This window comes from Rosa chinensis, chromosome 4, assembly GCF_002994745.2.
Source record: "Rosa chinensis cultivar Old Blush chromosome 4, RchiOBHm-V2, whole genome shotgun sequence".
NCBI classification, from domain to species: Eukaryota; Viridiplantae; Streptophyta; class Magnoliopsida; order Rosales; family Rosaceae; genus Rosa; species Rosa chinensis.
In genome coordinates, this window is record NC_037091.1 from 7,141,573 (window position 1) to 7,155,839 (window position 14,267).

The 14,267-nt window shown below is 35.4% G+C and overlaps 1 protein-coding gene across 5 annotated transcripts; it reads right to left on the reverse strand.

Annotated features, from left to right (window-relative positions):
* Positions 1-5,079: 5,079 nt before the first annotated feature.
* Positions 5,080-13,798, reverse strand: LOC112199987 (probable LRR receptor-like serine/threonine-protein kinase At1g53430). Of its 5 annotated transcripts, XM_024340985.2 has the most exons (29): positions 13,657-13,798; positions 12,404-12,551; positions 12,239-12,310; positions 11,792-11,863; positions 11,485-11,550; positions 11,342-11,389; positions 11,179-11,253; positions 10,772-10,846; positions 10,604-10,675; positions 10,363-10,434; positions 10,168-10,239; positions 9,930-10,001; positions 9,629-9,700; positions 9,440-9,511; positions 9,210-9,281; positions 8,875-8,946; positions 8,571-8,639; positions 8,396-8,464; positions 8,174-8,233; positions 8,020-8,067; positions 7,888-7,934; positions 7,438-7,802; positions 7,150-7,333; positions 6,787-6,921; positions 6,570-6,682; positions 6,226-6,433; positions 5,883-6,117; positions 5,631-5,781; positions 5,080-5,532 (listed from the first exon to the last, which is right to left on the reverse strand). In XM_024340985.2, the coding sequence occupies exons 1-29, from the start codon at positions 13,784-13,786 to the stop codon at positions 5,200-5,202; spliced, it is 3,279 nt and encodes a 1,092-aa protein (XP_024196753.1). In that variant the 5' UTR covers positions 13,787-13,798; the 3' UTR covers positions 5,080-5,199. The 5 variants fall into 5 exon arrangements, with proteins under 5 accessions (XP_024196753.1, XP_040373809.1, XP_040373811.1 ...); XM_040517875.1 differs by lacking the exon at positions 9,210-9,281 and having other exon boundaries at positions 5,081-5,532; XM_040517877.1 differs by lacking the exons at positions 9,210-9,281; positions 9,440-9,511 and having other exon boundaries at positions 5,081-5,532.
* Positions 13,799-14,267: the final 469 nt, after the last annotated feature.

Here is a 14,267-nt window from a genome sequence, read left to right on the forward strand (position 1 = left end):
GGTTTAAGCACTTAAACACTTAATGGAATTTGTTAGGTTTAAGTCATTCTCTGCTCCCTTATCCTTCAATTTTTATCTCCACTAAGAACTCGGATATAGCCTTCGACTTCTTCATATGAAATTATCCACCATGAGTGTAGATTACTGTAGTAAAATTTCAGAATTTATTTCCATGTGGTTGGGCAGGAAATGCTGCTGGGCCTCTTACAGGTCCAGTTTTCCAGTTTTGCTTTTGCAGAAAATTGGACTGATTGTTTGAAGGTCTTCCACTCAAAAAAAAGCTCTTGCACTCTTCATAAGAAATGATTCTTAGGATGTCTAGAGTGAATCTGAAAAGTTTTAGCTCATTTCGATTTCATTTGGTTAGTCTGTCGCCCCTCCTTCCTTGTTTAGCTCGGTTTCTCCTAGCCGAAGTAGGAAAATATGCTAAAGTTGACTTTTTATGCTTCCATAGTAGGCTTTATTTAGCCTCTAAATATATATTTCGAACTTGTCGACAATATATAGCTTGAGCCACTAATATTGGCTCAATTTATCCAAGACGTGCCTTGTCAGGCCAAAATGTTTATTTTGGGTCCAAACAATCTCAATCAAAAGTAATTCGAAAAAATAAGAATTTGATTCGCTTGGGATAAAAATTTCGTGCAACGAATATACCAATGGTAGGAATAGTGGTAATAATTTCCCCTAACTTAAGCTTATACCAAAAGGTGGTCTGACCAGTGGCATCAAAATCCACAATAAGAATACGCATTTCTTTCTTAGCAAAATATCCACTGAAAATTTTGGTGAAAGACAGCCTCATCTTATATATGAAACAATTCATATAAACCAAATTATGTAAGAAAGATATAAACCCATTCTTTTCCAACAAATGTCTCATAGATCACTAATCACAAACAAATATTGCATCCATGGAAGACAAATCTCAGTAGCATCAACGAATAAACAATTTTATTTATGTTATTTTTTTATACAAACTTATCTTTTATTGTCCAAAAAATGAAAACAAAACTTTTTATATGTATTATACAGTTTTTCGATGATTATATGCATTATACAATTACTTTAGATTTTCATAAGCATATATCTAAAATTATAAATAATGTCCATGGAACTATTCATTCAATAGTAACTCTCAATATAATTTCAATTTTTTTCCAAGACAAATTGACCCGGGCCATGCTCGTGGGTTTTTTAATTTTTTTAAATGTGTAATAGAGTAATAGATTAATACTCGCAATATAAAAAAATATTAGCGTTAATAATAGATTAGCAAGAAATGAGATACAACCAAAAATAATTTTTTTCTATGATTTGTAGAAAATTTACTAATACAAAACAAAATTGTTCTCTCTTAAATATATATATATATATATATATATATTTTAAATGATATAGCAGAATTGTAAAAAACAAAAAAATATTAAAAAAAAAAACTGAAATGATAGGATATGCCATGTAATTTCAGATTAAATTTGGGGGGAAACCGTCTTTCAAGGTGAATAGTGGAATGGCAAACTGTAAATCACCAAAAACAGAGGGCAAAATGGTCATTTCACACCCTTATTAACAGTTGTCAATAGTATGAACAATATAACAGTGGATTGAGCTTTAGTATATGTTAAATAGTAAATTTAGTTTTTGGCGCGAAATCAAGTTTTACATTTTTGGCGCTCCCATTTCGCAGGTTTTTACATTAACCTTTTTACTAAGATTGTAGGGCGAATTCGTTATTTATTTATTTATTATTATTTTTTGGCAAATCTCGACGGAGCAAGGAACAATGAAAAGTACAAACATTGTGAAAACACTAAACAGGCACAAAGGGTAGTAGACAACAACCTTATCCTTTGAAATATTGAAGAGACATGCCTATTCAAAAACAACTAAAAAACTACAAACTGGCTAAATTGAAAATTAAGAAGACCTAAACGGTTTTGAGCACACAAAAAAAAAAAAAAAAACTTTGCAAACAGTGGTATCGAATCCCACCAAATTATATCAGGCAATTCGTGAATTATAACGTTTGATTTTATGAAACACTCGGAAAAGTTTACAAAATATTGTAGGGATGGCCTCGGGGAAACCAACTAGTACACATTGGTTCGGGTTTGTTGTTTTTACTTTAGAAATTGAGATGGAATCGAACTGACTATACTAGTGGATAAAAATTATGTTGAGTAAAAATTGCACACAGTGAGCGAAAATGTCACTAAACATAATTGCACTCTTATTCATAAAAAAGAATATAACTTTAATTATTTCGGGTTCGACCCATTCAAGACAGAATGTGTCTTTTAATTATAATCTCCATCATAGGGAAACACCATTTGCTTCCAATCATGAAGAAATCAATTGTAGGAATGTGTGCATTTGTTTGCTTTTGCAGCTGCACCCGGATATTTGAATGGGTTGCCTAAATATCCTTGGAGAGGGATCAAGCCAGTCGTAGTTCAAGAATTCCAATGACTGAATAACCCATTGGAGGGTATTGCTTTTTCAAATAGGAATAGTGTTTGGACAAATTTAGTATGAATGAACTAGAGATTTGATTTATTTTGTATTTATGTCTAAGTCATTTTGATTTTTTGGTGTTTGGATGAATTTTATTGATGTGGTCATGGATTCGGATTGGATGAATTCAACTGGTGGAGTCAGGGATTCTGTTTGAACTTGCAGTTGCATCTAGTGGGTCGTTAGATTGCCTATATATTTTTGAAAATGGATCAAACTGATGTAGTTCACAGGGATTGGTACTTCTTAGTTTGTACTGATTTTTGGGTTTGATGGATGTGCATAAAATTTTGAATACGTCAAATGTATTTCTTTTAGACAGCCAATTTGATAGAGTGTCTGCCGATTTGATTTGGGCACCCGTCGTGCCGAGCTTTGTGATTGGGCCATGAGACTTGAAATGAACTTTGTGCTGCTTTTGCCCTTGTCGACAAACAAATTGATTGGGCCGAACGTCCGAGATGAACAAGCTCAAAAGAAAAGTGATCCGAACACCCACATTTATTGTCGGGCTCTAGTTTCTGCAGGCCTGAGTATGAAACGTGATCTGTACACCCATGTTCTTTCTTCGGGCTTCAGTCTTCACTCTAAATCAGGCCCACCCATCACACCCAGTCTTATTTCCTGGAGATAGAGGTCGACTTACTCAGTCCAATTCGGAGAAGGAAATACTTCCTTGTACTCTCCTTAAGGGAGGAATCCATCATTGCTTTTGCATCAACACAGAGTTGGCACCTGTTCTTGATCACCAGCGCAGAGTCAGGTACCCTCTAAACTCTTCACCCCTTCTTGACGGGAGCTTTTATCAGCTGACAGAGGCTGACAGAGGCTTCTCAATTTTTGCTGCTGCAGGTTCAAACATTCGTCTGCAGCTTCGAACTTGCGTTGCGGCAACTCGTCAATCAGTTAATCATGTATAGCACCGCTTCAATCAAATTTGATTTCAAGTAACGAATTATACTTGCCACCCCATGTTTTTTTTTTTTGTCTTCTTGTTCATCACACACATCACTGATTCTAGAAACAAAACAATTGTTCAAGTTTAAATTGTTGTTAAACAATTAAGTTTGCCCCACTTTGTTGCTTTCCTGATATGCCACCGCTTGAATCAATTAAATAAGCTTGCCTCCGTTTTTATCTTCTTGTCGACCAAACCACAATCTCAAAAAAAACAAAGCAAAGTTTAATCTTTCCTTTGCTTCTGAGCATCTGGACCTTGCCTTTTCATCCATATATAATTTGACAATTGCTTTTAATTGATTTCAAAGCTTTTGTCCAGACCGTTTTGTATTGCTTTACTTTAAACCCTTCCGCATGCTTCGATCGTTTCACCACTGCCAAACTCCACGGTCAATTTTGGGTGAGGCTTCTATCATTTTGTTTGATATGGTTGGTATTTTTCCTTTGAGTTTCGGGTTTTGTATGGCTTGTTTTGGAAGAGGTGGTGTAAGGCCATGGAAAGGGAGAAGGCTAGAATTATTTTGAGAGAAGGTAAATGTGAATCAACAAAGGCTTTGACAGCGGCGCCTCCGTGCAGATTTTGGGATTGAAACTCAGCCGTTCAAGAATGACCATTTGTCCCAATGCTTAGAAATTGCAGCAGATAAGATTGCATTAAGACTCTGGCCGTTCATGAACGACTGTATTTGTCTCAATGCCTCGGACAAAGAAACTTGCAGGAGGTTGTTCATGAACAGCCTCTCATTTGTTTGCAGCAAGCTAGATCAATGGACCGATGTGTTTCCCTGCTACTAGGATTCATATTGAGAGACCTCAGTAATGAAAGACAAGAACATCATGTATACCTGAGCTTCTCTCTCGGAGTTTGGATTCAAGGCAGAGCTTTGGGTTTGATTGCTGCTTTTTCTTCCTTTTTTTTTTTTTGACAACCAAGTTCATTTCACAATGCTTTGACAATCAAGTTCACTTCATTTTCATCTTCAGCGTGATTTGCGAGTACCTTTACTTGATAGACCTCTTGCTTGTCACCTGAACCTTTGAATTCACTCAAGAAGTAAAAGTGATCGAAGGTTCCGGTCAGGGTTGATGCCTAACCGAAGCCCTTGCAACAGAAGCACATAGCCTAGTGGCCGAGACAGTTCATTCCTCAGCCTACAATCATTTGATAAGAAGTCAAATACAAGCGCAAATCAAATCAAAACCTCACGTGGCCATTCAGCCTCAAGTTAGCATGCCCGCGTATCAAGAAGGATAATTCAACCACAAGTCCCTTGACCCTCATTTTCGGCCGAGACGATTTTGAAGCAAACACCTACTCATGTATTATATCAATTTAAATTCGTAGATTTGCTTAGATTACCAAACCATAAATTGTGTTGTTAAGTTAAGTACTTGGGAATTTGAATGCTACGATCGTGCTAAGATATATATTAGTCGGATTCAGTATTTTCAATTTGTGATCTTTGGTTTAAAGTCTTCTTATTCAGGTTTGTTATTTTAGGTTGTCCACTTCTAGGGGAAGTACATGATGAAATCCAGGGCGGATCTTGTCATATAACGTGCCTTAAAAGTATAAAATCTCTAATGATTCATTCCATAAATTTGTTCTAAGATTTTAAACATGTTCAATACAGACCGCAGTAGAGTCATCAAGTCTGAAAACAAGGAAAAGAAAATAGACACAAACATTTGGCTAGATTACTATGTTTCATTTGCAAATCTCTAGGGGGTACTCTCGGAAATGTGTTCTGTTTCATCTTCCCCTTTGATCAAATTGGATGATGTGGATGCCCTCGAGGTTGCTTCCATAGAAACAGAGGAATCAACTTGAGCAACGGGACTATCATTAAGCGCATGGGGACAAATCTCCTCAATTTTTTTGTCGCCAACGAGAACACTCACTACTTCAGACATAGTAGGCCTCAGAGTCGGAGATATACTGGTGCACTTTACTGCTAAATTCAAGATGATTATGGCTTGTTTTGCATCATACTTGGTAGACAAGGTTTTGTCAACCAAGTCCACCAGCCTTCCTTTTCGATGTAAATCATAAGCCTGCATTTCCACACACAACATACACATCGTTTTAAATGAGATTATAGCATAATTGAATAAAAGAAAGCATAAAAGCATGGCGATGCCATTTTGCTTACCGTGTCTAGAAGAAATTCACTTTCCTGGCTATCTCCCCTGTGTCCTGCATTTGTCCTTCCACTAACAGTTTCAAGTATAACCACCCCAAAACTGTAGACATCAGCTTTAGATGTCACAATTCCTCGAACATACTCAGGTGCCATATATCCTCTGCAGAAAACAAGAGGTAACTTATCATTATACTAAATCAAAGATTGCAACAAGTATATATAAAGCGGCAGCGAGTAAGTACTGTTTCAATATTTACTTACTGTGGCACTTCTACTTTGATGAACTTGAATTGATCATCTTCGGTGTAAAGTCTTGCCAATCCAAAGTCTGATATTTTAGCCTTAAGGTTTCCATCGAGAAGAATATTAGTGGATTTAATGTCGCTGTGAACTATCTTCATCCTGGGATGCTCATGTAGATACTCCAATCCCCTAGCTATTCCCAGGCAAATGTTAAACCTAACTTCCCAGTCAAGTTTCAATTTGGACTTTGAGTCTGCAACCCATACAGTCACCAAATCAATATATTTTCTTCTAAATAATTAGTGTTAGAACATGAAAACAGATAACCAAAAGAAAGGGGCCCGATAGAACTAAAATTTACCAAATAAGGCATGTGCAAGGGAGTTGTTCTCCAAATATTCATAGATGAGCAAATGCAGGTCTTTTGCGTTGTAAATGTCCAGCAACTGAACAAGGTTCTCTTGACTCATTGCTTTTAAGGTATAAAATTCATTTATGAATTCATTGACCCTTTCCTCGCCATGAGAGCAAAGTTTCTTCACGGCTACAATTTTCCCTTGCACTTCAGCCTACACGCAATTACAACCAAACAAATGAGATACATTATTAAGTCCATTTCTCCTGAAGAACTGAATTTGCAAGTTAAAGATCAAAGTTTGTAGTTGAAACTCCACAATAAAAACAAGGACAGATAAACTTAGTTACCTTGTAAACTGTCCCAAAACCCCCTTGAGCAATCTCATTCCTCTTGCTAAAATTCCGAGTAGCATCTTTTAATTGTTTGAGGGTGACGGGCTTTTCTATACCTATTTCTATTTCTGTTCCACAAATAAGTGATCAGAAATGTAAGCTAAAGTTCAGTAAGAATTCGTGAAAGAGTGAATACTTGTCAAATGTTTGTAGCCAGTATGCAATATGTTACCTTGTAAGTGATCTGTATTCCCCAGCCATCCCATCTTCCAGGCAAAAAGTAATAAAAGCAACAAGAAAACTATGATTGAAGCCACAGTAATGAGCGCTGTTTTCAAAGGAGACAGTTGTTTGTGTAGCTTGTACTCTGATTTCTCAATTCAATGATGAATGATCATCCCGACAAGAGAAACAAAATGTACTTTAATTGTGATTGTTCCTTAGATATGCATAGAATTACTGTTGTAATTACGATATCCAAATATATATATACTATATAGCCATGTAAAAGAACGAAAATTTTATTCAAAAAAAAAAAAAAACGAAAATAATTTTCAAAAAACAAAAGGAAAAATAATTATTATTATCTATGGACCTGGAGTTACGGATATAGCAGATATGAGAGGTCCATCAAGTGTCCCTGCTCCAGCCGATCGAGAGTAGAAGTGGATCTCTAATGTACTATCGTTTACATAAACATCCGTGAAATTTTTTATACATTCTTTATTCGGACCTCCTGCATTGTCTATAATGTTGAAATCATTTAGTCGTCTCTTACCCTGCAGCAACCAATCACCATTCATACTTGGTTAATTGGTTCAAATGACAAATCATGCAACAATACTAATGCAAATGGTGGTGACAAAACTAAGAAAAACATTACCTGAATATATACATCAAATACGCGTTTATCCGTACTTCTAAAATCAACATCCTTATGAACAATTTCAGCAAAGTGAAGTGTTACATTGTAATTGCCTTTACGTAAACAGAACCCGTAATATTTTAGAGAGACAAGGGAACTGCGAGCTTTATAGTATAAAGACGCTTCAGACGGAAGCACACATCTATCGCTTTTTAACAATTTACTAGAATTGCCATTGGAATAGTCATAGATGTTTCCAACGCTACTCCGAGCCCAGTTTCCTTTTGGACTCAGGTAAAATAGTGACGTATCATTATCTTGATCATAAACATTTCCACCAACAGATGCATTCCCACCACCACAATTTATGAACAATGAATGGTCTGAAGAAGTCAAACACATTTACAATTAATATGCATAAATTGTTAGATATAGATAGACCCGCAGAGTCCAATATTATAAACTTACAATTAGGTTTTCCCTTGGGACAATACTTCTCCTTGATTGTGTCTGTCCTGTAAGTATAATCACGACAAGTTATTCTAAGCAACTTAATCATCAAGTTTTTCTAATAGTATAACAGACAAGATATGATCATACGAATTTGGCAGACAGGTTGAGGAGTTGCAGCAGCAGGAAAACAAATTCCTAGAACAATGACGAGAGATATCATGCAATAAATATTTCAAATATATATATATATATATTAAGAATCCTTAATAATAGAAAAGAAAGTGTATAGTTAATTCCTTACAGTTGTAGATTGGGTGATGGTTTAAAGGTTAGCTTTGAAAAATTATTGTACGAAAAATCCCTGGAATGAAAAGAAATATTGATGAGAATGTTGTACACCAGAGACACGGTACCTAAGCAAGCTCCTAACTAGAAAATGTTAGTGGAGGTACGTATAAATGTTATCGGTACCTAAATACACAGTAGATGGGATGCAGAAGGATGTACATATATTGAAACATACATCTTACTCCATGCTGCATATTGAATCCAATCGGGAATTCTCCCAGAAAGCGCATTGTTTGAAAAAGACCTGAAGATAACATGCATGAAGTAATAAACCTTCTTGCAATTTTCTAAATTTGTAGTTAAACATATTCATGAGAGTTTAGAAAGGTGGAGAGTAATATGTCACGTACATGTGAGTTACATTTAAGTTTTTCAAAGAATCTGGGATTCTACCCGTTAACCTGTTGAAGCTCAAGTCTCTGCAACACAAAATTAAAAAGGCATGAGACTTGTTTTTGGGGTGGGGTGGGGTGTGGGGAGCGAAAATGGGATGAGAATAGAGAAATGCTAGGGAGCGGGATCGGAGAAACAAAATATGACATGCATGGAAAAAAATGTTAATATATATATATATATATATATCTGATCGGAGCTACTTAATTAAATGTGGATATATTTGAAGGTTTAAAGAGGAAACTAAACTAAAGAACTTACATGTTCTCTAATGATGACATATCTCCAATGTAAGAAGGAATTTGACCAGTGATTGAGCAATTTCTTAGTATCCTGCATATGCACGCCAACAAATAATTCTTTTGAAAATGTACACTGATCACGTGTTCACATATGCTAGTACATGTTATTTTATTAATGAGTTAATGAAATTTTGACTTTTACTACTAAACTCTAAAGAAGTGGGGGAGTACTCTTGAATTTCAAATAAATTGAGGTTTTAATTGAAAAACCCATTATTTTCACCTTTTATATATGATTTTAAATAGATAATTTGATCGATATAATATATTGTGCGAAATAAACAATTTACTAACAATAATCTAAAACTTTTCGCCACATGTGTAGATGGTGGGAACTGGAAATGAGAGTCGACATCACTTATTGCCCTACAGCAGAAAGAAGCAATTTAGAAAAAGGCAAAATAATATATCAGTTGAATGATATATATATTATGCATGAGATTTCGATTGCCGAAAAGCTAGACGAGTGAAAAGATAGCCAGCTAGTGCCGGTGGGGCTGGAATTGGCACACTTAATCGCTTACAACATTTCTAGGTGTCGTAAATTAAAAATTCCGGCAGGTATCTTCCCATTGAAATTGTTTCCGTTGAGAAAACTGTACAAAATTTAATGAAAGTTAGAGCAATTAACAAATTCAAAGATCTATAGCTGCTTGTGTACGTTTGACAATCGTGCTGTACAAGCTACATATATAGAAAACCCAGGAACGTACAGATACGCGATTGAAGTCCAGTTGGCTATGAAGTCAGGTAAAGGGCCAAAAAAATAGTTACCAGCTATCAAACTGCATGCAACCAGGTGAGCATCATATCATAATTGATTGACGGTTTGGTTAAATAATCAATCAGATTACATATATATTAGGATAATATTTGGCTAACCACAACCAATAACAAGAGGACACGTGTCCAATAACCACCCAAAAATGTTTGACAAGTGAAAAAAATTTCCTCCACAATAAACCATGAGTATTATCCATTGTGGTGGGGGGGGGGCGCAACGTAATTACGTACAATGCAAACAGACTCTTAAGGTTGGCAAGGCTTTTTGGTAATGTCCCAGTGATACTGTTAGATCCGACATCGCTGCAACAACAAATAGAAATATTTCATATATATTCTACACATAGCTAGCTAGATTAATAAGATATTCAAGCCTAAATCTAAATTGATCAGTTTTATAAACACGTCCGATGTGATACATTTTTTTTTTTCAAGAATAATTCTCTTTTACAAATATAATGGAACTTACATGATTTCAAGGAGTGTCAAATTTCCTAGTGTTTGGGGGAGAGTACCAGAGATTCTATTCCTATCCAAATGCCTTCACAAAAGGATAGTTAAGGAGCGTGAGAATACACACACACCCATACACACATATAAATTCAATTTGATCATTGGAATATAGGGGGTATTAAACAAGTGTAGGTACGTAAAATTTACTTACAGTTCACGCAGATAAGTCAGTGCACCCAACGATGCTGGTATATAGCCGTCGAGAAAGTTGTTCCTCAGATTACTATATAATATGGATGGATCAATGGTGGGAAAAGAAAAATAAGTTAACTGAGGTAAAAAAAATTACGTACGTACTGCTAGCTAGTTTAATTTCTTCAACATAATTAATTAATTGTTATGTAGTGAAACATGATACCATCAAAATCATGAACGCGAAGAAATCGACTTACATAAAACTGATGAAAGACAAGTTCCCTAAGCTCTCTGGTATAGGCCCAGTCAATTGATTGTTTGAAAGATCCCTGATTGAATTAATTGATGTACAAAATAATTCGACTTAATAACAGATAATTTGATCAAGATATTAACCTGCCACAATTAATGGACTACTAACGTACATGTAGAAATCATCTGGGTTAACATTAGCCCTGTTGTATTGCTTAAGCTTGAAGAGTCGGTAGGCATCTGGATCACTGCATGCATGTACATAGATATCCGGAAAGTAATATCAATTTCATTTTCCCATTCGTAAATTCCAACATGTGTAAATGGAACTAATTAAAAACTTTCCCTCATTCATTCCAAGTTTCAAGCACATGCCAATATTTTTTTTTATTTTTTTTATTAGGGGTTTCTAGTCACTAAAAATATGTTGAGATTTAACTCCAATCAGCGTCTGTGGGATTCGAATCTGGATGTGAAAGCACCACACCTAGAGTCTCTTACTAACTCGACCACCCCAGTGGTGGTTTAGGCACATGCCACTTAAACATATGTATCTGTATACGTACAGAGAGAAACTTACGATGCCACATCAGAGACATCCACATTCCTTAAAGTGGCTGGTATGGATCCACTTAATTGATTGTATGAAAGATCCCTGAACGTGTAAATAAATTATTAACACCCCAATAAGATCGAATGATGAAATTAATTAAGCCAAGATTATTAATGGACTCCACACATACAGTTCGAAGCTAACAGCCATGCTGCGGTGCGAAGTATGACCCATGCGGCTGTATTGAAGCAAAGAGAAAACTTGAAACATGTTGCTAAACCAAAACTTTTTTTGCTTCTTTGTTTTTAAGTCGACATGATATATGAGACTTACACTTGAAATTTCATATTTCCCAAACCCTCTGGAATGGGCCCGGTCAACTGATTGCTGTAAAGAATCCTGACAATTTGACATGTACACATGCAAACCAACTTATTATCAATATTAATTTTCTAAACAAGTAATTTCACTAATAATTAACCAAACGATGATTAAATCTTTGGTATGTTGATCCGAGGTTTGATGAGCACATATATGGAGTTTGAGAAATATAAGTTTCCGAACCAAATACGTGCACAACTAGGAATATAAATATTGCAAGCCTGCCACGACAACCATAAATCCACAAGTACGGACTTACAGCTTGTACAACGAAGATAAAGTCCCCAAGCTAGCAGGTATAGAATCAGTCAATTGATTCCTACTAAGATCCCTGAAAATTGAACCAGCTCATAAATCACGTTAATCACTTAATTGTCTAGATATTCTGGAATCAAACAAAAGATAACAACAGACTTCTATCAAAAAACTTTCTTTTTCGGGCAAAGTTGTGCAACAGATGCTCAGGAAAATTCAAAGTAAAAAAGTATTAGGAACTGACAGAAAGACTATACTAATATTATATATGGAATCAACAAAAAATTTCACTTGAGAAATTGGTGTAAGAATTGTAAGAGGTTGGAGGTAACAAATAAGATGATAAATATCTATGGTACCTGGTACAGGAACAAAACACAAAACAATAATGATCGATTGTGTTAAAAAAGACATTAGCTATGTAATGTTGCAGAAAAGTGAGAGAAATTACAGTTGCCTCAGATGTGTGAGATTGCCTAGTTCTTCAGGTATAGTTCCGGTCAAACTTCTAGCATTCAGTGCACTGTCACTCAAAATGTGAAAGCTGGCTACTTAATTTCGACCACAAATACGAATTGCATATATGTAGAGTTAAGATCTAAATTTTCAAACTTACATTTCTGTGACATGGCAAATGGTGCCGTTTTGAAAACTGCAGTTACATCTGATGCCATCACGACCGCTCTTTTTGCAAAATGATTTAGAGGGCACTCGATTAATATTGTTGAACTCCAACTTCTCCATTATTTGATTAAGAGCTCTCACTGTCGACCAATGTTTTATTTTATATCAGCAAAAAACTTGTGTTATGTAGGAAAAAAATACCATTAGACTAATAGTTAATTGGTGTTAACAAGATTGAGTTTAATTTCTCTAATTTAATCTAATCCAGAAAGAACAAAAAAGGCAACCAAAAAAAAAAAGTGAACTATAGGTCTCAGCGTATATAAATTGATTTACAATAGTACAATACCAATGCAACACGTACATGCTAAATACACAGACACAAATACTTATTATACAACTTGTTTACCTTAGCATTTACAATAATGAAAATTTTATGTACACCCCCCTCTTTCTACTCAGTACACCTCACTCTTTTTTGAATCTTTTTTAATTACCATCTTAATCTTTAACCCAAAAAAAATCCTCAGTGACTGTTGTTTATTTGAACCCCTAAAGAAAATCCTCCATGATTATGGTTAAGGTGGAGAAAACTTGGATGCCATTACTGTATGACTTGTCAATATTAATTCCAGATTTCCATACCAGTTGCATAAACTTTGGATATACTTTCATTGATTCATGAATCTTAATTGAGTTGGGTTTAATTAACGAAATTTCTAAACTATATATCTTATTTCAATTTTATGATTAGTGACGAATAACTAAATGAATTGATCTAATAAAAAATATATACTTTAATTTTTGGGTTTTCTTTTGGAACTTCACAAACAAGTGGAATGAGTAGAAAAGAAAAGACAGCCTTCGATAACTGCGAGGGTTGTTGTTGTATCATCATCTTTGACATACATATTCCTTTTTATAATTCAAACTTTGCTAGACTTGAAGGGAAAAAAAAAAAATTCAGAATTGAACATGTGTTAGGGAAGGCAAAGGGATAGAGACGGGCATAAGAGGAAGTTCAAGCCAAAAGTTTGCTAAATGTTTTTTTTTTTTTTTTGAAATGAGTTTGCTCATTTTTAAAGGGATGAAATTAAGAGATTAGGGTGGTGTAAACTAAGCAAACTCGGGCCCTTTTGGTTGAATTAAACTGTATGAATTGGATTAGAATTATATTTTGTTGTACCATTTTTCTGGCATACTGTTTGGTTTTAAGAAAAAGATACGAAATGGATGATAAAATACCTTCTTCATCGGGCAACTTTTGAGCTATACTCTGACATTTGAATTCAGAACCAAGCTGAGAAAGAGTAGAGAAGAGGCATATACTTATAATAGTAAAGTTGACAAGTCTCGCTGAAGCTTCGGTCCCCATTTTGCCTTGAATGAGTTTTTTGCATTATTTAATTCTACTTGTTATAATATATATAAGGGAACCTGGAATCTTTTCAGCATGATCAACTTTACAACAAGAATCCCGATCACTTTCCAATTTTCATACACTAACAATATATGGTAAGTAGATTGGGCCAAAATTGCTGATGCTATAACCCATCCAAGCCACACCTCACAAAACACAATTTCTTCTCAAACGAATCAAACCAAAGCCTATCACCGTCACCATCACCATTACTAGGCCTGATATTTAAATCCGTAACCCGCAAACTCGCACTTTAAAAACCCGCACAAACCCGCCCTTTTATTAATCCGGGCTAAAAAAAACCCGCACGCATACAAGTCATCAAAAAGCCCGCGGATCAAGTGGGCCGATGGAGGCCCACCGGCCTTGAGGGCTAAAAGCCCGACCCGTTAAAAAGCCCTTCTCGGTGGGTAGTGGGCCGGACTGCCAAAAGTCC